General features: G+C 39.4%; 1 protein-coding gene across 4 annotated transcripts in view; it reads right to left on the bottom strand.

The window, feature by feature from the left end:
- LOC132400500 (nuclear receptor coactivator 7-like) overlaps positions 1-22,543 on the bottom strand; it is a 124,265-nt gene that overhangs the window by 27,339 nt on the left and 74,383 nt on the right. For 3 of the 4 annotated variants that reach the window (XM_059981506.1, XM_059981505.1, XM_059981504.1), the window contains exons 7-10: positions 22,314-22,472; positions 15,976-16,160; positions 14,683-15,437; positions 8,688-8,856 (exon numbers count right to left, since the gene is read on the bottom strand). In XM_059981506.1, the coding sequence (XP_059837489.1) occupies positions 8,688-8,856; positions 14,683-15,437; positions 15,976-16,160; positions 22,314-22,472 (1,268 nt within the window). The remainder of the gene's footprint in view (positions 1-8,687; positions 8,857-14,682; positions 15,438-15,975; positions 16,161-22,313; positions 22,473-22,543) is intronic. The other variant, XM_059981507.1, reaches the window with a different exon arrangement.

The following is a 22,543-nucleotide window of genomic DNA, read 5'->3' as shown; positions in this document are numbered from 1 at the left end:
CCTCAAGAGGCACAAGCTGAAGAATTTGCAGTGGCTCTCGCAGACCCCCGACCTAAACATCATCGAAAATCTGAATAGACCTCAAAAGAGCAGTGCATGCAATTCAGCCCAAGAATATCACAGAACCGGAAGCCTTTTGCAAGGAAGAATGGGTGAAAATCCCCCAAACAAGAATTGAAAGATTCTTAGTGGGCTACAGAAAGCGATTACAAGCTATGATACTTGCCAAAGGGGGTGTTACTAAGTACTGACCATGCAGGGTGCCCAAACTTTTACTTCGGGCCCTTTTGCTTTTTTGTTATTTTGAAACTGTAAAAGATGGAAATAAAAAAGTAATCTTGCTTAAAATATTAAAGAAATGTGTCATCTTTGACTTTATGCCTTTTGGGAATCAGATCATCTTCTACTCGCTTAGCTATTCACAGTAACAGAAATTTTGACCGGGGTGCCCAAACGTCTGCATGCCACTGTATGCTGCTCAAAATGTCATGGAAGGTCAATCATTTATAATCTTTCTCCCAACTCAATACTTTATACATAGATATATTTTTACAGGCCAGGGACAGAGAAAGGAGATTAATATTTTTACAGCCCAGGGACAGAGAAAGGAGATTATAGCAACATCAGTTCTTGACCAATTATAAAAATATCATGTAGCAATTTAATTTCACTATGCAAGTGAAATCAATAGACACATCAAAAATAACACACAACTACATTTGTATTTAGCTTGATGCAGATACTTTGCAATGCCCCACGTCCTTGAAAGAGTTGCAATATACTCCTAAAATATTTGCAGTATTTTATCACAAATGATAATCATAAAATGCCCTTAACCTAAATCTTTGAGATATTAGACTTCCAATGTGAATATAAGTAACACAAACTATTCAATATATTAAAATAGAGAGTACTGAACCCCCCCCAGCAGATCAGGCAGCATTGATGGAAAGAGAAGCAATTACCGTTTCATGTCTAGTTCCCAACATCCAAACCAAGAGAAAAACAAGCTCGTCTTGGTAGCGGGAAAGGTGGGGGATGATTAGAACAAAGGAAATTTGTCTGATGGTGAAATAATGTGGTTATTAGGCAGTAGTTGAGTTCCTTTATCTGTGTTGTGTGCAGCTAATGTTGTAAAACCTGTGTAATGTTGTACAATAAGGCCTACTGGGATATACCCTGCAGGTCAAATAATACAACAAAATTAAGGATGGAAGACAAAAATGGCTACTCCTGATTTATACAGAAAAAAAAAGAGCATCTAAAATTGTGATAGAGTTCTGCAAACTCACACCAAACCAGGCAAAACCCAATGAAGTGTTTCTTCTTGAACTCATTGTAACAGTGTACAGAAGGACACTGATAGAGAGGTCAGATTCATAGAGTCAAAGTTACACAGAAATATAACAGACCCATCAGTGTATGCCAAGTTCTCTACCCCAGCTAGTTCCATTTGCGTGCAACTGGCCATCTCTCTGAACACCCCTTTTTCATATATTTTTCAACATTGTCATTGTACCTGCATCGACAACTTCCTCAGGCAACTCATAACATATAGCCGCCTATCTCCGTATGGAAAATGACGCCCCTTAGGTCCTTTTTAAATCTTTCCTCTCTCCCATACCCTGGAGAAAAGACTGTAACCATTGCTCATCTGATTTTCATCCAGCTCCACAAGGTCTCACCTCAGCCTCTCATGCTTCAGGGAAAATAGTCTCAATCTATCCAGCCTCTCATACGCTTCAAGCCCTCCAGATCCAGTAACATCCCCTAGAAACATTTCTGCGCCCTTTTCATCTTTAAGGTATCCTTCCTATAGCTGGGCAACCATATATGCACACAATACTTCAAGTGTGGTGTCACCAATGACTTGTTTAGTTGCAACTTAATGTCCCAATTCGAGTATTCAATCTTTTAGATTTCTCCATCTTACAACATGCTCCAGGGCTCTGCTACTTACCATACAAGTCCTGCACTAGTTTAACTTTCCAAACTGCAAAAAAAACACTTTGCCAAATTAAATTCCATCTGCCATTCTCTGGCCTACTTTCCCAATTATTATAACCTTAGATTACCCTCCTTACTGTCCACTATACCACCAATTTTGCTGTCACCTGCAAAATTACTAATCATGCCAACTATGTTGTCATGCAAACCATTAATATAAATTTTAATCAACAATAGACCCAGCACCACCCCTGCAGTCAAAGATCTTAAGTCTAAAAAATAAACAACCCTCTACTTCCACCCTTGACTCCATCCACCAAATCTGTGTTGTACCTAACTGGCTAGCTCACATCAGATTGTGTATAATCTAATCTTCTAGACCATCCCACTTCGTAGGCCCTTAAAGACCTTGCTAAAGTTTGTGTAGACAATCCTGCCCCTCAGAATCTCCTACAGTAACTTCAATTGTGTAGAAGATACAAAAATCTGAAATCACGTATCACCAGTCTCAAGGACATCTTCTACCTAGTTGTTATAAAACTATTAAATGGTTCCCTGACATGATAAGCTGAACTTGATCTCATAAGCTACTTCTTTATGATCTTGCACTTTATTGATTAACTGCACTGTACTTTCTCTGTAGCTGTTACACTTTACTCTGCATTGCTATTTTACCATATTCTACAAACTTTGTACCTTATGCAACATGTAATGACTTGATCTGTATGAACAGTAGGCAAGACAAACCTTTCACTGTATTTCAGTACATGCGACAATAATAAAACAATTCTAATTCCCACCACTAATGTTATGCTTACCAGAGTTCCTTGTCTTATTCCTGTAGAACTTACCTAAATAAATGCAAGACATGTGTCACATTCCAGTCTTCCAGTACCTCACCTGTCACTTAAAATGATGTAAATACCTTTGCAGGGCCCCTGCAATGTCTTCCCTAGCTTCTGACAATGCTTGAGGATCTACCTGGTCAGGCCCCAGAAATGGCAGTGTGAACTAAAGGTAGGAGGCAATGGGAAACTCAGGATCATGCCTGCAGACTCTTGTATAAAGTGATTGCCTATTTGCATTTGGTTTCTCTAGTGTAGGAAGGCACATTGTATAGGTGAGTAGTAATTTCTGGGTGGTATTGATAAGAATGTGGGCAGAATTAAAAATAAGACTAACTTCAGATGTGTAGAACTGTGTGGTTTATGGTCAGACCAGACTCAGAGGGCCTAAGTGCCCGTTTCTGTGCTGTACTTCTCTATGACACAGCTTGACCCAATATTCAGTTGTTCATAGATATAGAACATAGAATAGTACAGCACATTACAGGCCCTTTGGCCCACAATGTTGTGCCGACCCTCAAACCCTGCCTCTCATATAACCCCCAACCTTAAATTCCTCCATATACCTGTCTAGTAGTCTCTTAAACTTCACTAGTGTATCTGCCTCCACCACTGACTCAGGCGGTGCATTCCACACACCAACCACTCTCTGAGTAAAAAAACCTTCCGACTTCTGGTAAGATGGCGATTGTTTAGCTGCTCCGAACTTTTGCTCCGTCATTCTCCCTAACTTTGCACTATATGTCTCCATTCTTAAACCTTAGTTAGGTATTTTATTAGGTTTCTTTTACTTGCCTGCGAACACATCTATTTTATAATGGCTACCAAAAGTACTAAAACCCGGAAAAAGGAAACTTATACGGCTTTGCCGGCTGATATTCTCGCTGCTTTGGAACAGCATCGACAAGATATTTTAAAGGAATTTAGAACTTCTTTCAACCAGCTGGATGTCAAATTGGATCGGATCAACGCTAGAGTGGACGAACATGCTGAACATTTATCTTGCATCGACTCAACTTCTTAAGATTTAAAATGCCGTGTTCAATTTCTCAAAACTCTCTGTTCCAGCCTAGAGAAGAATTGTAAACGTTTTTCCAAAATGGTGGATCTTGAAAACCGGAGCAGACGTTGCAATCTACGAATTCTTGGTTTGCCAGAGGCCACCGAACAGGGCTCTCCCGTGAAATTTTTCTCCGATTTCCTCTGTGAGATTTTTGGGAAAGAATTTCTTCCGACTCCACCTGAGCTTGAAAGGGCACACAGGATCTACATTCCCCCTGCAATTCTGGGCTCTCGCCCACGGCCGGTAATTTTGTGCTTTCATCAATACCAGGTGAAAAACCGTTTGATTATGGAGGCATGCCACAGAGCTACTTTTGCTTTTCAAAATACAGTCATTCGTTTTGTGGAGGATTTTGCCCCCCAGGTTCTGAAGATGCGTGCTGAGTTTAAAGGTGTAATGAAAGTGCTTTTTGATCGCGGACTCAGACCCTCCCTTCGAAACCCAGCCGATCTTTGAATTACGCTTACTACTGGAGAATATAAATGGTTTAAATCAGTGAAGGAGGCTGAGGTATTTGTTGGAAGTCTCCCGGTCATCCCGTCTCCTCCGGAACCCGGTCTGACCTTTTAAAATTGGTGGATAAGTACCTCTTGTAGTAAAGCTATTTTTTCCGGACTCAGACTTTACTTGAATAATTCAGACATTATCTATTGAAACTCTAAGGACTGTAGACAATCTCTCCCTGGACTTGGTGCGTTTTTCCTAAATAGATAATCCGAGTTTAATGTTTCCCTGCGGACGTTTAGATTGTACTTGTGTAATCTATTTTATTCTTGTATAACTTTATTTATAGAGATCTACAATTGACTCTATCTTGTTTTGGAGGCTTGGAGTTTTTATTGAAGGCCTCCCTGTTGGTTGATTCATAGTTTAAGTTTTGCTTTTTTTTTCTGTAAATGGTTGATAAGTACTCTCTTCGAATCTATAATTTCCCCCTTTTCTCCCTCCTTTTTTTTCTTTTAATCTTCTATAATTTTTCGCGGGTAGGTTAGTTTTGGTTTTCTTCTGATTTTCTTTGTATTAAGTTTTATACTTCTGTTGAAGTTGTTCCTATTTGTAATTATGTTTTCTAATGCATAAACTAGTTACCATTTGCTATAGTATTTATATGGAACTGTTGTTAACGACACAGAACTGGAAGTCATACTTGGGTTAATTTTTTTGGTAGAGCTAGCTGCTTTTTTTTGGTAGCCATCTAGTTTTGGGTTGCGAGGATGGGGTGGGTTCTCCAGTTCCAACACGACTCACTGTTTCTTTTGCCTTCCTTTGTTACTCAGGACATGTTTCTGTTTTGATTCTACAAATCTATGTTTACATTTTTGCTCCCAGATTGTTATTGTACTGCTTGACTTTTTATATGCCTGCTGCCTTCTATGCACTAACAATTGATAATGGTTAATACACTTAAATTTGTGAGCTGGAATGTAAAGGGATTGAATCTTTCGGTCCCTTGCTTTCAGATCCTTTTTTTTGGCAGTAGGCATTAATATCTTCTGTTGCTAAGTGTAGTTACAGTTCTGGGGGCATGATTGTCCTGATTTTTATTCTCCATATTGTGTTGTGGTTGGTCTGGAGTTTTTTTTTGTTGCGGGGCTTGGGGAGGATACTAATTTTACATGTCTTCAATTTGGGTGCTTTTTCAATTATTTTTCTTTGTATCATTATTATTTATTGTTTATTTTTGCACTGTATCAATGTTCTTCATTTTGATCTGGGTTTTTTTTATCTGTAACTATGTAGAAAATGTAGAAAAAAACTAATATTTAAAAAAAAACCCTTCCTCTAATATCCCCCTTGAACTTCCCTCCGCTTACCTTAAAGCTATGTCCTCTTGTCCTGAGCAGTGGTGCCCTGGGGAAGAGGTGCTGGCTATCCACTCTATCTATTCCTCTTAATATCTTGTATACCTCTATCATGTCTCTTCTCATCCTCCTCTCCAAAGAGTAAAGCCCTAGCTCCCTTAATCTCTGATCATAATCCATACTCTCTAAACCAGGCAACATCCTGGTAAATCTCCTCTGTGCCCTTTCCAATACTTCTACATCCTTCCTATAGTGAGGCAACCAGAACTGGACACAGTACTCCAAGTGTGGCCTAACCAGAGTTTTATAGAGCTGCATCATTACATCGTGACTCTTAAATTCTATCCCTCGACTTATGAAAGCTAACACCCCGTAAGCTTTCTTAACTACCCTATCTACCTGTGAGGCAACTTTCAGGGATCTGTGGACATGTACCCCCAGATCCCTCTGCTCCTCCACACTACCAAGTATCCTGCCATTTACTTTGTACTCTGCCTTGGAGTTTGTCCTTCCAAAGTGTACCACCTCACACTTCTCCAGGTTGAACTCCATCTGCCACTTCTGCATCCTATCAATGTCTCTCTGCAATCTTCAACAATCCTCTACACTATCTATAACACCACCAACCTTTGTGTCGTCTGCAAACTTGCCAACCCACCTTCTACCCCCAAATCCAGGTCATTAATAAAAATCACAAAAAGTAGAGGTCCCAGAACAGATCCTTGTGGGACACTACTAGTCACAACCCCCCCAATCATAATGTACTCCCTCCACCACAACCTTCTGCCTTATATAGCAGCTCTAACCATATCATTACTACCTCCAAATCAACCATATAATCTGGACAGTGTAATAAGGTAGTTTAATGTAGACAGTGGTTGTTTCAATTAACTTCAATAGAACATTCTACTTCTTTATAAGAGTGCAAAGACAATTCATTAAGTTCTGCCCCAAGATCTAGATTGAATTTAATATCCATATTTCTGTATTTTAGGCATTATTGCAGATAAGCCCCTGACTGAACTATTAAAATAAGATTGAACCTGGATATTTGCACAAGTTAGTACATTGCTGAACAGGCATATTTGACTTGCGTAATGCCCTATTTCCAATCAGGCTTAAATAGTTCAAAAAGATTGGCAGTACAACTGTGTTAGTTTAGTGAAGCAACACGTTCGATAATTCAATTTTTGGCACAAAGTTTTATTGTACAATGAAAGATCTTGCCAATCCTCAAACAAAAAATGACAGGAGATATAAGATTCCTTTGCCATTGTTAATTAAATTTAAGTAAAATTAATTAAGTTCTGTAATGTTTTATAATGTCAAATAATTTAAGGGAAAAAAACTGAGAAAGAACACCAAATGTCTCTGTATCCCTACCACATATCTAGAACATGTTGTGAAGGAGAAACTTACTATAAGTAACAGGACATACAAGGCATTTTAATCTTACATAGCTGTTTTATAATTATATCAATATAATAAATTCCTGAGCAACCTGCTCAGAAAGCAAATTAATGGATATTTCTCTTGTAATAATTCCAACTTCCTTTTAGTACGGCAGAGCTTTAGATAACACACATACGGGGATGTCCACTTGGTTGAGTTAATGTCATTGATCTTTGATAAAATCTCTACTATGTACTGATATACATTTTAACTGGACAGTTAACCATTTATTTAATGCAGTGATCTAAAAGTAGAAAATCCTATTTTTGTTGTTATGAAAATGAGGGCAAGTAACAGTTGGAGCAAGAACATATAGAATAACAATACGCATGAGCATATTCCCTACCATCAACAAAATTGACCGCAGTGAAATACAATGCAGTAATAAACAACTTGCACGTATATTACACCTCATTTCCCTGGCTCCTTTCAAGAGTTCAAAATGCTTTTATAGGCAATGAAATATTAGTGAAGTGTTACCATTCTTTTTACATAGGGATAAAGCAACAAGTTTCCACACAGCAATAATAATATGCTGCTCAGTTTTTGTGATGGTGGTTTAGAGAAAGATTTAGTTCTAGATGCTATGGACATCTCACCAGACAATATATTTAACTATAACTATATTCTTAACTATAACTTAAGAATATATAGTAGAACACTTTGAGCCTGCTTTGCCATTCAAAATAATCATGACTGATCCTCTATCTCAATGCTATCATTCTACACCAATTCCAAATCTCTTGAATCCTATAATATCCAGATATTTAGTGAATGTATTCAAAACATGAATCAATGAGCAGACCTTCACAGCTCACTGGAATTGAAAATTATAAAACTTCTAACTCTGCAAAAATAAACTTCTTCTCATCACAACCCTAAATAATTGATCCCTTTACTGAACTATGATCGTCAGTTCTAAACTCCAAACTCAGAGGAAATATCCTTCCAGCATCCAGCTCTGTAAGAATTTGTGAGTTTCAAAAAACTCTTCTGAACTTTTGTCACTGCTTTACTCAGAACATCAATATCTGTTTTTAGGTCTCATTCAATTATCAGATAAATCAAAGAGGGTTAACTACACTATTAGACTTCACAGCAATTACACTAAACAAAAAATGAATATCTTCAGAACTGTGTTGAAATAACAGAATTTGAAAACCTACTGAATTTAATAGATTGGACAGTAAATCTATCCAATCAATATATAGTATCAAATCTAATACAATTTTGAACTTGAAATAAAACCACATAATTCTGGAAAAACTCAGCAGATCAAGTAGCATGTACGAAGGTTAAAAAGGTTAATTGTTCAGGCTGATGACCTTGCATCAGAATATTGAAATACAGAGTCAAAACAGTAATCATGTAGGGGAAAGATAAGTTATGATTCACATCAACTTTCAGCTCTATGAAGCAGAGATTTCCATTGGATTAAAGATACTGAAAAATAAAATTCTCAATGTTATCTCCATGCAAATTTGATTTCAAGTTAGTGCAAAGCTTTAAAATAAGCTGAAGTATACATTTGTTGGAAAATTCAGATACAGCAGCTTTATGAAATATTCAAAAAATTACCTTTCTTGTGGAACTGCAAACCAATATTCTGGCTGCTTCTCCCTCTTCACATTTTGGTGTATTTTTGTGATGCCATACGACACGAATGACTTTCGCATTGGTTTCCCAACTTTAATGCAAAGGAACATGGGTGGTTTTTTACTCTTCTCCTCCTTTGATGGAAGCATGTCTAAAGAATTAAAATCAACATTATAACTACAATTGAAAATGAACAATGGTATTGAAAACAAAAGCTGAGGATGTACAATTCTTAAAAGACTAAACAATAAGCATTGCTAATCAATGCAGAAATTCAAACAAAACTTGTGGGATGTGGCAAAACATAGCCAAAAGGGTAACCAAAAGAAAAGTTGTGAATGAAACTAGTCAGACTAACTAACTCCATGAAAGTTGATACTGGCTTTTGGAAAATGATAAATAACAGATCTCATAACTCTGGCTTCTGATTATCCTCCTTTTCTCTAGATTCCCCTTGTAGAAAAAACTTTAGAAAAAGATTTTTGTCATTTCTAATACATTCTTTGTTTAGCTTACAATAATGATAAAATTATGACTTAAAAAAAAATCAGCCAAATAATGAAAATTTTCTTTCCTGATTGCTGTTCATCAGATGCAGAGTTACCAATCTGAATGAATCAGCCTGAGAGAAAAATCAAGGGCTGGGGCCATTTGTACATTTTGAATATAGACAGAAACTGTGACAGGACAGCTTGTGGCCATTGAAACCATAATGATACCACAAAAGTCTTAGACAAAACTCAATTCTTCTTCTGTTTCAAAATGTTATCTACATTTTTCTTAAAATATACTGACCCTTTGTAAAGCATCCAAGCTTCAAACAATCTCTAAGTACATTTCTCCTGGACTATCAAAAAAATACAAAGAATCTGTAAAGTAAATGTTTGGTACACTTTAGCAAAGGTGAAGACTTTGCATAAGAGATTTACCAAAAGAATTCCAAGGTTAGAGAGACTGGGCTTGTACACGCTGGAATTAAAGAGATTGAGAGGGGATCTGATTGCAACATTTAAGATTATTAAGGGATTGGACAAGATAGAGGCAGGAAATATGTTCCAGATGCTGGGAGAGTCCAGTACCAGAGGGCATGGTTTAAGAATAAGGGGTAGGTTATTTAGGACAGAGTTAAGGAAAAACTTCTTCTCCCCGAGAGTTGTGGGGGTGTGGAATGCACTGCCTCAGAAGGCAGTGGAGGCCAATTCTCTGGATGCTTTCAAGAAGGAGCTAGATAGGTATCGTATGGATAGGGGAATCAAGGGATATGGGGACAAAGCAGGAACCGGGTATTGATGGTAGATGATCAGCCATGATCTGAGAATGGTGGTGCAGGCTCGAAGGGCCGAATGGTCTACTTCTGCACCTATTGTTTATTGTCTATTGATACAAAACAAAAGTTATGGATATGCTGGAGATGACTATGTTGTTCCTGGCAAAGGGAGTCCTTACAAGGAGTTGTGGTGAAACTATTTATATCATCAAAAAGACACAAAACTATGCAGAGAGAATTGCTGCCAGTGGAGGAAAGATGATCTAGGGGCATGAAACTAAGCTAACCGTTAAAAGAATCACAAGTCGTCTTCTCTTCACCTCCCTGTCCCCCACTCCCAAGCAGTGCATCTAGGATGAAATGCCAGATTAAATAGCATCATTCAAAAAGTTGAATAGACATCTGGAAGGAAAAGCATTTGCTTGACAATGAGGAGAGAGTGGGGATGTGAAACTGCTTGGATTACTCGTGTGTACAGCTGGTATGCACTCCTTCAACATTCTGTGACACAAATCCACTAGCGAAATAAATCTGAAGTAAATCTCACCTGAATTACCAAACTAATAAACTGAGGAAACTAATACAGATGCCCCAAGGTATGGTCAGTGGGTTAGCTTTGAAAGAGCATCTTTAAAAGGAAGTAAAAAAAGCATTCCTGTATTTAAGGCTTTTACAGCTGAAGACATGCCATCTAACAAAACAGTGATTAAATTCATAATGGTGCAAGAGTCTGGAATTGGAGCAGTGTAAATACCTGAAAGTTCTAGTGTTGGAGGAGATTATAGATAAAGAAAAGGCAAAATTATGGAGGGAGTTGAAACAAGGACAATCTTTTTTAAACTCTGATGTGCTTAAATTAGCAATGAGACAACACAAGGAATTAAAATTCTGCAAGTTAGAACACAGAACAGAACTCTGAAGGGCATTAAGTTTATGGAGAATAAAATAGTATCAGAGTCCAAGAATACATCAGAAAAACCAACTTAATAGTAACACAGATGTGGCAAGGGTCTTGCAGCAGCAGGTTAAGAGAATAGGAAATTTTGGCAAGAACATGAACTCTAAAAAAGAGAACAAGATCACAAGTGTCAAGTTCAATTTCAGATGTTACTAGTAAACAGAATTCAGTCTTCCTCATATAATTGAAAGAAATTTAAACTCATCCACCCCTGGATGGAGGACAAACAATTCAACATCTAGATCATAGGGGTCAAAGATTGAATAGTGAATGTAGAAAATTATGCCAATATTTTGGATCTTTATTTTAAACTGAGGAGCACCATCTAGTAGTGGGTAACAGACAAAGATGTAGCTGTAGAATAATAAGCAATCACTACTAATTCTCAGGCTAGGCTCAGATTACAAATAATGGAAGCAGGTGAGTGTGGTACTATCCAGCTACGGAGATGTTAGAAAAGAGTAGGATAATCAACTAACCACCATCAAGTTTGCAGAAAGGTCATAGTGGAAAAGGACAGATTACCTTCATTACAATCACATAGGATCTCACTAGTGATTAGTTGGGCCTGCTTCAGTGTTGTAACAGACTGGAAACCTGGTTGATCCAAATTAAAAACTTCAAGTAAAAGAGACATGAATTTGGGAGGCTATGTGTCTAAAAACACATATGTTCAGATGCTGTTCATGGACTTCAGTTCAGCATTCAACACAATCATCCCTCAGAAACTGACTGGAAAGCTGAGCCTACTGGGCCTGAACACCTCCCTCTGCAACTGGATCCTAGACTTCCTGACTGGGAGACCTCAGTCAGTCCGGATCAGGAGCAGCATCTCCAACACCATCACACTGAGTATGGGGGCTCCCCAAGGTTGCGTGCTCAGTCCACTGCTGTTCACTCTGCTGACCCATGACTGTGCTGCAACACACAGCTCGAACCATATCATCAAATTTGCCAATGACATGACCGTGGTGGGTCTCATCAGCAAGAACGACGAGTCAATTTACAGAGAGGAGGTGCAGCGGCTAACAGACTGGTGCAGAGCCAAGAACCTGTCTCTTAATGTGAACAAAAGAGATGGTTGTTGACTTCAGGAGGGCACAGAGCGACCACTCCCCGCTGAATATCGATGGCTCCTCGGCAGAGATCGTAAAGAGCACCAAATTTCTTGGTGTTCACCTGACGGAGAATCTCACCTGGTCCCTTAACACCAGTTCCATAGCAAAGGAAGCCCAGCAGTGTCTCTACTTTCTGCAAAGGCTGAGGAAAATCCATCTCCAACCCCCCATCCTCATCACATTCTACAGGGGTTGTTTTGAGAGCATCCTGAGCAGCTGCATCATTGCCTGGTTCGGAAATTGCACCATCTTGGATCACAAGACTGCAGGGGATAGTGAAGTCAGCTGAGAAGATCATCGGGGTCTCTCTTCCAGCCATCACGGACATTTATACTACACGCTGCATCCGCAAAGGAAACAGTATTATGAAGGACCCCACGCACCCCTCATACAATCTCTTCTCCCTCCTGCCGTCTGCGAAAAGGCTCTGAAGCACTCTGGCTCTCACGACCAGACTATGTAACAGTTTCTTCCCCCAAGCTATCAGACTCCTCAATACCCAAAGCCTGGACTGACACCTTGCCCTATTGTCCTGTTTATTATTTATTGTAATGCCTGCACTGTTTTTGTGCACTTTATGCAGTCCAGTGTAGATCTGTAGTCTAGTGTAGCTTTCTCTGTGTTGTTTTTTTTTATTATGTAGTTCAGTCTAATTTTTTGTATTGTGTCATGTAACACCATGGTCTTGAAAAACGTTGTCTCGTTTTTACTATGTACTGTACCAGCAGTTATGGTCGAAATGACAATAAAATGACTTGACTAAAGACTGCAGAGGGAATAGATAATGGAGATTTGGAGATGGAGCAGTAGTTTATAAGAACTTGGTGGGGGGGGGGGGGCTGGTGCTGTGGCTACTGAATTAGCTTTGACAGTAAATTTAAAAGCTGCAGGGAAAATCATCTGTGGGAAAATACTGATAATCAGGATGTTGCCTCGACTGAAGGACTTTAGTTATGGGGAGATATGATATAAGCTAGGGTTCTTTATCCTGGAACAAAGTAGGCAAAGGAATATAAAGGAATGCAACATTATAAGAGGCACAAATAGGTTAGCTAGTCCATGGTGGCAGCTTCAGAAACAGGATAGCATAGGTTTAAGGCAAGGAAAGAATTTCAATGGGAATTTGAGGGGCAAGTTTCCCCAGCCCCTGAGAGTTTATGATACTGGAAACTCAATGTTGAAGGAGGTAGCGCTTTTAAGGAATGTTTAGAAAAGTAATTTAATAGGTAAAGTTCAGAAGGATAAAGACCTAATGTGGGCAAATGGGATTAATGTAGATGGACAAAAGAAAGTCAGCATGAATGTGGTGTGAAGGGTCAGTTTCTATATTGTACAATTCAATTATATTAAATAACTTAGAGAATAAAAAGCCAGTGGCCAGTAATGTATTGGGAACAGTATTGAGACAGCTCCGACAAACATAGCAAGTTTACTATATTCTTGTTTCTATAGTTCTTATTCTATATTTGTAAACAGGAATAACAACTATAGAAAAATGAAATTTTGGAATTAGGAGAGGAACATTAGAAAGTCTGTGAGTCAGTCCTTATTGGGGGTCAGAGGTTGAGAGGGTCAGCAACTTTAAATTCTTTGGTGTTACCATTTTGGAGGATTTGTCCTGGGTCCAACATGTAAGTGCCATTACGAAGAAAGCACAGTAGCACATTTACTTTTTTTTTTAAAAGGAGTTTGCAAAGATTTGGTTAGGCACCTAAATCTTTGACAAACTTCTCTTGATGTCTGGTGGAGAGTACACTGACTGGCTACATCATGGCTTGGTATGGAAACACTAATGCCCTTGAATGGAAAAGCCTTCAAAGAAGTAGTGGGTACAGCCCAGTCTGTCATGGGTAAAGCCTCCCCATCAATGAGCACATTTGCAAGGAGTGCTGTCCCAGGAAAGCAGCATCCATCATCAAGGACCAACACCATGCAGGCCATGCTCTCTTCACATTCCTGCCATCAGAAAAGAGGTACAGGAGCCCCAAGAGCCATACCAACAAGTTCATAAACATTTGTTATCCTTCAACCATCAAGTTCTTGAAGCAAAGGGGATAACTTCATTCATCTCATCTTTTTAGTTTGGTGTTTTTTACACTTTGGTTGTAGGTCTGTCTTGTTGGGTGTGGTCTTTCATTGCTATTATGTTTCTTGTGTTTACTAAGAATGCCTGCAAGAACATTATTCTCAGGGTTGTATAAGGTGACATATATGTACTTTGATAATAAATTTACTTTGATTATTGATCTTTGGTCTTGTGAGCTGGATCGAACAATAAGTGGTAGATGCAGCAACCTAAAAAATGCACTTGATCTTAATCCCAAATCCATCCATGAGCTATCTGCACAAAATTGTAAGCATGGTTAAAGCAAGAGTTAATGGACAAAGTTCAAAAGCCAGCAGTCCAGGTGATCCAGTGATAGTGAAATTGTAGCAGGAAAGCAGAAATTCATTAAGGCTTTGTGACTTTATTTAAAATATGATGGTAAACAGCTAAGCAATTGCCCTTTTTACTCAATCAAAATCACACTTTGCAATGCTCATTCAGAAAAGTGAGAAGCATAATGAGACGGATTCTCTCTGTGTAAAGCTTTTCGCAATTCCGAACAAAAAAATTAAATTTCTGAATCTTACCTTCAATTGGTCCTTTAAGTTTGTCAAAGAAAGCTTGTATTTCTGATTGACAGCCAGCTTCTACATTGTCTTCAACTACCTCCTTCAAAGCTGATTTGGTAATCTTATCTGGATGCATACCAGTTGACAAAATCTGCACTGTTGGAACCTTGCTCAAGTCATTATCTTGGTGAATTCCCTCAGGTGTTATAATTGAACCGTCACTATTAAAGGTAATTTCACTGTCCACAGAAAGTCCCTCATCCAATGGAACACCAGATATTAGCAATGGACTTCCAGAAGAATTAATGCATATTTTTGAAGTGCGTTCAAGTAACAATTCTTTAAGCATGGTTTGTTGGTCATTGGACTCATCAGTTTTCACAAGTAAGTCAAGTTTCGTAGAGTCCACAGGCTTAGGCATTTCTGAAGGTTTCTCTTCAGTAGCTGAGTCATTTTTGCAATATTCTTGGCTTTTCAAGACAGACAGAGCTGCAGTCATTTCTGATACATGTTCAGATATGCCTCCAGAAGTACCATTTGCTGCAACACTTTTCTCTTTTTCTGGAGATGGTGCAAGTTCAGTAAAACATTCATCAGCTGCATCTTCCATACGGTTTTGGACAGGATAATGGTTTTCCAAAGAATCAGAAGTCTTCACCTGGCGATTTTTACTCATGCCCTTGAAGCGATTAAATGGATTTAGATCCCTCTCAGCAGATAGATCATCCCAATCTCCTGGCCTATACAGGGGAGAGAGATCCTTTGGTACATCACTGTCAGGATAAATGATGCAGCAAATGGGATGTTAAATCAAAAATAAAAATGAACACAAAAGTGATGAACAAAATCTGAAATCTTGAAATTAAAACAAAGGCAATGAGAAACATAACTTAGAACAAATAAAATGTAACAAAAGTTGAACCACTTAATGTTACTAACAAATCTCAGAATTCTTGATGTTTTGAAAAATAATTGAAATCAAAGGAAAATGGTAAAGCAAATTTGAAATAGGTTATTTTATTCTTTAAGCATATAGCAAAATTAAATACTTCTAATGTATCACAGAAATGTTTTCTCAGCATTATTGGTTTCAACTGAACAATGTAATTTTCTTTGTAGAACAGACAATAATCTTAGTTTCTTTAACCCTCTTCATGCTTTATGTTTCTTGAGACAGTTTGGCCATGTTTGAATATGGTTGGTCAAAACACCTGCCTATTATAATGAAGTTTTACATTTGAAGGCATACAAAAAACACATAAAAGCAAAAGGAGAAACATTAAACATTTTTTCTCAATGCAAACCACTTACGATGGAAGGGCATCTTTAATCTTCATGTGCGAGATATCAGGGTACAAGGCAATGGATACGACTTCATCCATGGGACAAATGAGTCCATACTCCTCACAGCCATTTTCTATGACAAGGGAATCAGACTTGTGTGGATCAAACATTATGTTATTTGGAGTGACGATCATAACACCTCCAACCACGCCCTAATGAGGGGAAAATTTTATGTGAAATTTTATTTCAGTAAAAAGGAAAATTAGAATACTTCAGTAACAGCTTTAAATGTATTAAATGAATATATGTCCTGCTAGAACTTATTACATCTGTTACTCTAAGTTCTAGGAAGACTTGAATTTTATCTAGCACCTCTGCAGTTGAGTTTATCTAGCACCTCTGCAGCTGAGTTTCATAGTACTTCAGTTAAAATGTAATGGTCAGTTACAGTTATGCAAGTAAAACAAGATCCCGCAATTTGCAATGACACGAATCAGAAATAAACTGTCTTGTGTGGTGTGGTGATGGCACAATATGAAGCAGCTTGAAATGAGTCAAACTGAAACTGTTCAATGATGTATTTACTGGTGTAGTGTGCCACAGGAACATGTGGGAGACGATTATTCAAAAACAGAGGTGAAAAATACTGAAGAGGACATATGATTCAAGAAAATGCAGTGAATGGTTCTGGAACATAGATGGTGAATAAAGATAGCTGAAGTGAAGATGATGGGTATCCATAGACTTAGTTTCAGCCACAGCTCAGTTGGTAGCAATCATATCTCTCAGTCAGAAACTTCTGGGCTCAACAATCAAAATTTGGTGTACCCATGGTGTTTTCCATCATCAGTGGTGCAGCTAATAAAAGCAAGACCTCTGCCTATCCTCTTGGCTGTTTATAAAAGATCCCACAGACATAATCGTAGAACAAAGAACTTTTCCCTCTGAAACCCTCAATCAACATTGGTAAGCAAGTTACCTGGTAATGACTACATTGCTGTTTGAGTGTTTTTGGACATGAATTATCTGCAGCGTTTATTATTTTAAAAGTAGTGACTACAGTTCATTATCAATTAAATGTTTTGACATATTCTAAGATTGTGGAAAACAAATGCAAATGGTTCATTTTTCTTTCCATCTTCCACATTTGTTTCAAAACTTCCAAAATTGTTTTTGTCTGTTTATATTTTTTATGCTTACATTTGTTTCTTCAAAGTGACACCTAACTCGATCTTGAGTTGGTGCACTGGGTATCCAGACCAACTGACTTTCTCTATAAAACATTAACGAAAGAATCAACAAAATGTAAAATTCCTCTCGACAACCCCCCCTCACCAAAGTGAAAAGGTACACCTTGTTTCAATCTGTATTTTGAAGAAAAGGGATTATCAACCACCTCAAATAGTATTTTCCACTTCTGAATATTTAAAATGATAAAATAGTCTTGCAGGCGACTGGTAAGGAACTTGTACCATGCTTAAATTTAGCAATAGCTTCAGAAATCTCATTACAATTTTGCACCAGAAATCCATGTATACATCTCATGTAGAATAGACTGACCTTCAATTGCCACTGGATTAAGACTTTGCTCTGTGAAATCTGTGTAGTAATAGACAATAGACAGTAGGTGCAGGAGTAGGCCATTCGGCCTTTCTAGCCAGCACCACCATTCACTGTGATCATGGCTGATCATACACAATCAGTACCCCGTTCCTGCCCTCTCCCCATATCCCTTGACCCTGCTATCTATAAGAGCTCTATCTAACTCTCTCTTGAATGCATCCAGAGACTTGGCCTCCACTGCCTTCTGAGGCAGAGCATTCCACATATCCACCATTCTCTGGGTGAAAAAGTTTTTCCGCATCTCTGTTCTAAATGGCCTACCCCTTATTCTTCAACTGTGGCCTCTAATTCTGAATTCACCCATCAGCAGGAACATGCTTTCTGCCTCCAGTGTGTCCAATCCCTTAATAATCTTATATGTTTCAATCAGATCTCCTCTTATCCTTCTAAATTCCAGTGTATACAAGCCCAGTCGCTCCAATCTTTCAACATATGACAGTCCCGCCATTCCGGGAATTAACCTTGTGAACCTACACTGCACTCCCTCAATAGCAAAAATGTCCTTCCTCAAATTTGGAGACCAAAACTGCACACAATACTCCAGGTGGGGTCTCATCAGGGCCCTGTACAGCTGCAGAAGGACCTCTTTACTCCTATACTCAATTCCTCTTGTTATAAAAGCCAGCATGCCATTATCTTTCTTCACTGCCTGCTGGACCTGCATGCTTGCTTTCATTGATTGATGTACAAGAACACCTAGATCTCGTTGTACTTCCCCTTTTCCTAACTTGACTCCATTTAGATAGTAATCTGCCTTCCTGTTCTTGCCAACGAAGTGGATAACCTCACATTTATCCACATTAAACTGCATCTGCCATACATTTGCCCACTCACCCAACCTGTCCATCACCCTGCATTCTCATAACATCCTCCTGACATTTCACACTGCCACCCAGCTTTGTGTCATCAGCAAATTTACTAATGTTACTTTTAATCCCTTCATCTAAATCATTAATGTAGATTGTAAACAGCAGCGGTCCCAGCACCAAACCTTGCGGTAACCCACTGGTCACAGCCTGCCATTCTGAAAGGGACCCGTTAATCACTACTCTTTGTTTCCTGTCAGCCAGCCAATTTTCAATCCATGTCAGTACTCCGCCCCCAATACCATGTGCCCTACTTTTGCCCACTAATCTCCTATATGGGACTTTATCAAAAGCTTTCTGGAAGTCCAGGTACACTACATCCACTGGCTCTCCCTTGTCCATTTTCATAGTTACATCCTCAAAAAACTCCAGAAGATTAGTCAAGCATGATTTTCCCTTCATAAATCCATGCTGACTCGGACTGATCCTTCTACTGCTATCCAAATGTGTCGTAATTTCCTCTTTTATAATTGACTCCAGCATCTTTCCTACCACTGACGTCAGGCTAACCGGTCTATAATTGCTTGTTTTCTCTCTCCCTCCTTTCTTGAACATTAGCCACCCTCCAATCAGCAGGAACTGCTCCTGAATCTATAGAACATTGGAAAATAATTACCAATGCGTCCACGATTTCTAGAGCCACCTCTTTAAGTACCCTGGGATGCAGACCATCAGGTCCCGGGGACTTATCAGCCTTCAGACTCAACAGTTTATCCAACACCGTTTCTTGCCTAATATAAATTCCCTTGAGTTCATCCTTTACCCTAGTTCCTTTGGCCACTATTACATCTGGGAGATTGTTTGTGTCTTCCCTAGTGAAGACAGATCCAAAGTACCTGTTCAACTCATCTGCCATTTCCTTGTTCCCCGTAATAAGTTCATCCGTTTCGGTCTTTAATGGCCCAATTTTGGTCTTAACTATTTTTTTGCTATTCACATACCTAAAGAAGCTTTTACTATCCTCCTTTATATTCTTGGCTAGTTTACCTTCGTACCTCATTTTTTCTTGGCATATTGCCTCTTTTGTTATCTTCTGTTGCTCTTTAAAAGCTTCCCAGTCCTCCGGTTTCCCGCTCATCTTTGCTATGTTATACTTCTTCTCTTTTATTTTTATACTGCCTTTTACTTCCCTCGTCAGCCACGGCCACCCCTTACTCCCCTTAGGATCTTTCTTCCTCCTTGGAATGAACCGATCCTGCACCTTCTGCATTATTCCCAGAAAAACCTGCCATTTTTGTTCCACTGTCATCCCTGCTAGGGTATTGTTCCATTGAACTTTGGCCAGCTCCTCCCTCATAGCTCCATAGTTCTCTTTGTTCAACTGTAATACTGACACATCCGATTTTCCGTTCTCCTTCTCAAATTGTAGGTTAAAACATATCATATTATGGTCACTACCTCCTAATGGTTCCTTTACCTCAAGGTCCCTGATCAAATCCGGTTCATTGCACAACACTAAATCTAGAATTGCCTTCTCCCTGGTAGGCTCCAGTACAAGCTGTTCTAAGAATCCATCTTGGAGGCAGTCCACAAACTCCCTTTCTTGGGGTCCAGTACCATTCTGATTCTCCCAGTCTACCTGCATGTTGAAATCCCTCATGACAACTGTATCATTACCTTTGCGACATGCAAAGGTAACTCTTCATTCAACTTACAGCCTACATCCAGACTGCTGTTTGGGGGCCTGTAGATAATTCCCATTAGGGTCTTTCTATCCTTAGAATTTCTCAGTTCTATCCATACTGACTCTACATCCCCAGATTCTATGTCCCCCCCGGCAAGGGACTGAATATCATTCCTCACCAACAGAGTCACCCCACCCCCTCTGCCAGTCAGTCTGTACTTTCGATAAGATGTATATCCTTGAATATTAATTTCCGAGGCCTTGTCCGCTTGAAGCCATGTCTCAGTTATTCCCACAACATCGTACTTGCCAATTTCCAACTGAGCCACAAATTCAGCTATTTTATTCCTTATACTTCGTGCATTCATATATAATACTTTTAATTCGGTACTCCCTTCTCCTCTCATATCAATTCCTATTTCACTTGGCCATACTGTATGACCTTTTCTTGAGCTTTCTACTCCATTGATTCTGTTGTCCTTTTTAACTTTTCTTATTTTCACTTTCCCTTTAACTCCATCCTTATATTTCCAGTTCATTCCCTCCCCCCCCCACTACTTAGTTTAAACACATCTGTGTTGCAGTGACAAACCTGTCTGCCAGAATGCTGGTCCCCTGCCTATTAAGGTGCAACCCGTCCCTTTTGTACAATTCATCCCTACCCCAAAACAGATCACAATGTAAAGCCTTGTTTCCTGCACCAGTTCCTCAGCCACATATTCAGATCCATTATCTCCCTGTAACTGCCCTCTTCAGCACAAGGAACTGGAAGCAAACCAGAGATAACCACCCTGGAAGTCCTGCTTTTCAACCTTCTTCTCTGAAGTCCTGCTGCAGAATGTCCTTCCTCTTCTTCCCGATGTCATTTGTGTCGACATGCACTACCACTTCTGGCTGTTCACCTTCACCCTTGAGGATTCCCTGCAATCGGTCCATGATGTCCTGGATCCTAGCACCAGGGAGGCAACACACCATCCTTAAATCTCGCCTGTTGCCGCAGAAACCCCTTTCGGTACCTCTTACTATGGAGTCCCCTACTACCATGGCTCTTCCTGATGTCTGACTCCTCGGCTCTGCTTCTGCACCAATTTTCGGTTTGCAGACCTGTCCACCTCTCAGACTGGCTCTTCTGCCCTGACAGCTTCCAAGAAGGTGAACCTGTTTACGAGAGGTACATCCCCTGGGGTCTCCTGTACTTCAAGCATCCTTTCCTTCCTCATCGTCGCCCCCTTTCTCTCTTCCGGTATCCTCGGTGTAATGACCTCACTGTATATCCCGTCCAGAAAACCCTTGTTTTCGCGGATAAACCTGAGGTCATCCAGTTCTTTCGTCAGTGCCGCAACACGCTCCTTCAGAAGCTGAATCTGGACATACTTTCCACAGCTGTAGCACCCGGGGGCACCATCAGTGTCCCTGGCCTCCCAGATCATGCACGTAGCACACTGAATCAGCTTAGTGGTCATGTCTTCACCCTCTCCAATTGTGCCTGGCGTAGTCTCCTCCCTCAGCCTCCTCGCCAATGACTCTCGAGCCAAAGACTGGCACTTTTCACACCAGGCACTTCCCTCCATTGTAATTGGTATACAATGGCTACCAATGTTTAAGGAATCTTACATAAGTATCTTCCTCTGCACAAATAGAAAGCTTGTAATCTGGAATATCAGGACCATCATGGACAATCCCAACAACAGCACAGCCGTTCTGCTTTCATAGCTCAGGAACTTGGTATTCTGACACCAGCATCACCACATACATGGCAGGAAAAAAAAAGGCCATTTCAAAGAACTGGGCAGTAGGCACAACACCTCTTTAGGGCCACACCAAAAGAGGTAGACTACCTGACAGCCTGCTTTTTAAGCTGCCATCTGCCCCATCTGTGGAAGAGCCTACAACTTCCACTAGCCTCTTTAGCCAAATCAGAAGCCATAAAACAGGAGGGCTTGAGGATGATACGCTTTGTCAAGGGGCTGCCGAGAGAAGACATCAAATCTATTACTGGCAAGGTATGTAAAATGTTTTTAGATAAACAAAAATAAATGCAAGATGATCTTAAAATTCATGATGTTTTTCAAACCAAAAAAAAATCAACACTGAAAGGACTATTAGTACAATTGAAACAAGCATCATGAATTTAGATACACAACTTATCAATACCTCAGTTCCTACCAACAACGTAGGGTAATTTTTTGATAATGTAAAAAGTGAAAATTTGAAATGTTTAGAATTCAAATATATTAAATTGAAGTGGTTACCTCGCCATCTGTTATGTATCTGCAATTCATTTTCAAAAACTTCTCTGTCAGTGGTTCATCATCTTCTGAACCAGATGATGTTACCCTCACAATGGGCTGGGAATGCACAGGTGACGAGAGGAAATTCCTAGCTGTTACTTTTCTTGCAAGATCAGCATCCTGTAAATGTTAATTGGTCATTTAAGTGTAAGTACAATTATGTAGATAAAACTCAACCAAACGTATTCGAA

The sequence above is a fragment of the Hypanus sabinus genome, chromosome 10 (genome assembly GCF_030144855.1).
Source record: "Hypanus sabinus isolate sHypSab1 chromosome 10, sHypSab1.hap1, whole genome shotgun sequence".
Classification (NCBI taxonomy): Eukaryota; Metazoa; Chordata; class Chondrichthyes; order Myliobatiformes; family Dasyatidae; genus Hypanus; species Hypanus sabinus.
Note: the sequence above shows the minus strand (reverse complement) of the source record. Positions and strands in the feature narration are given on the sequence as shown.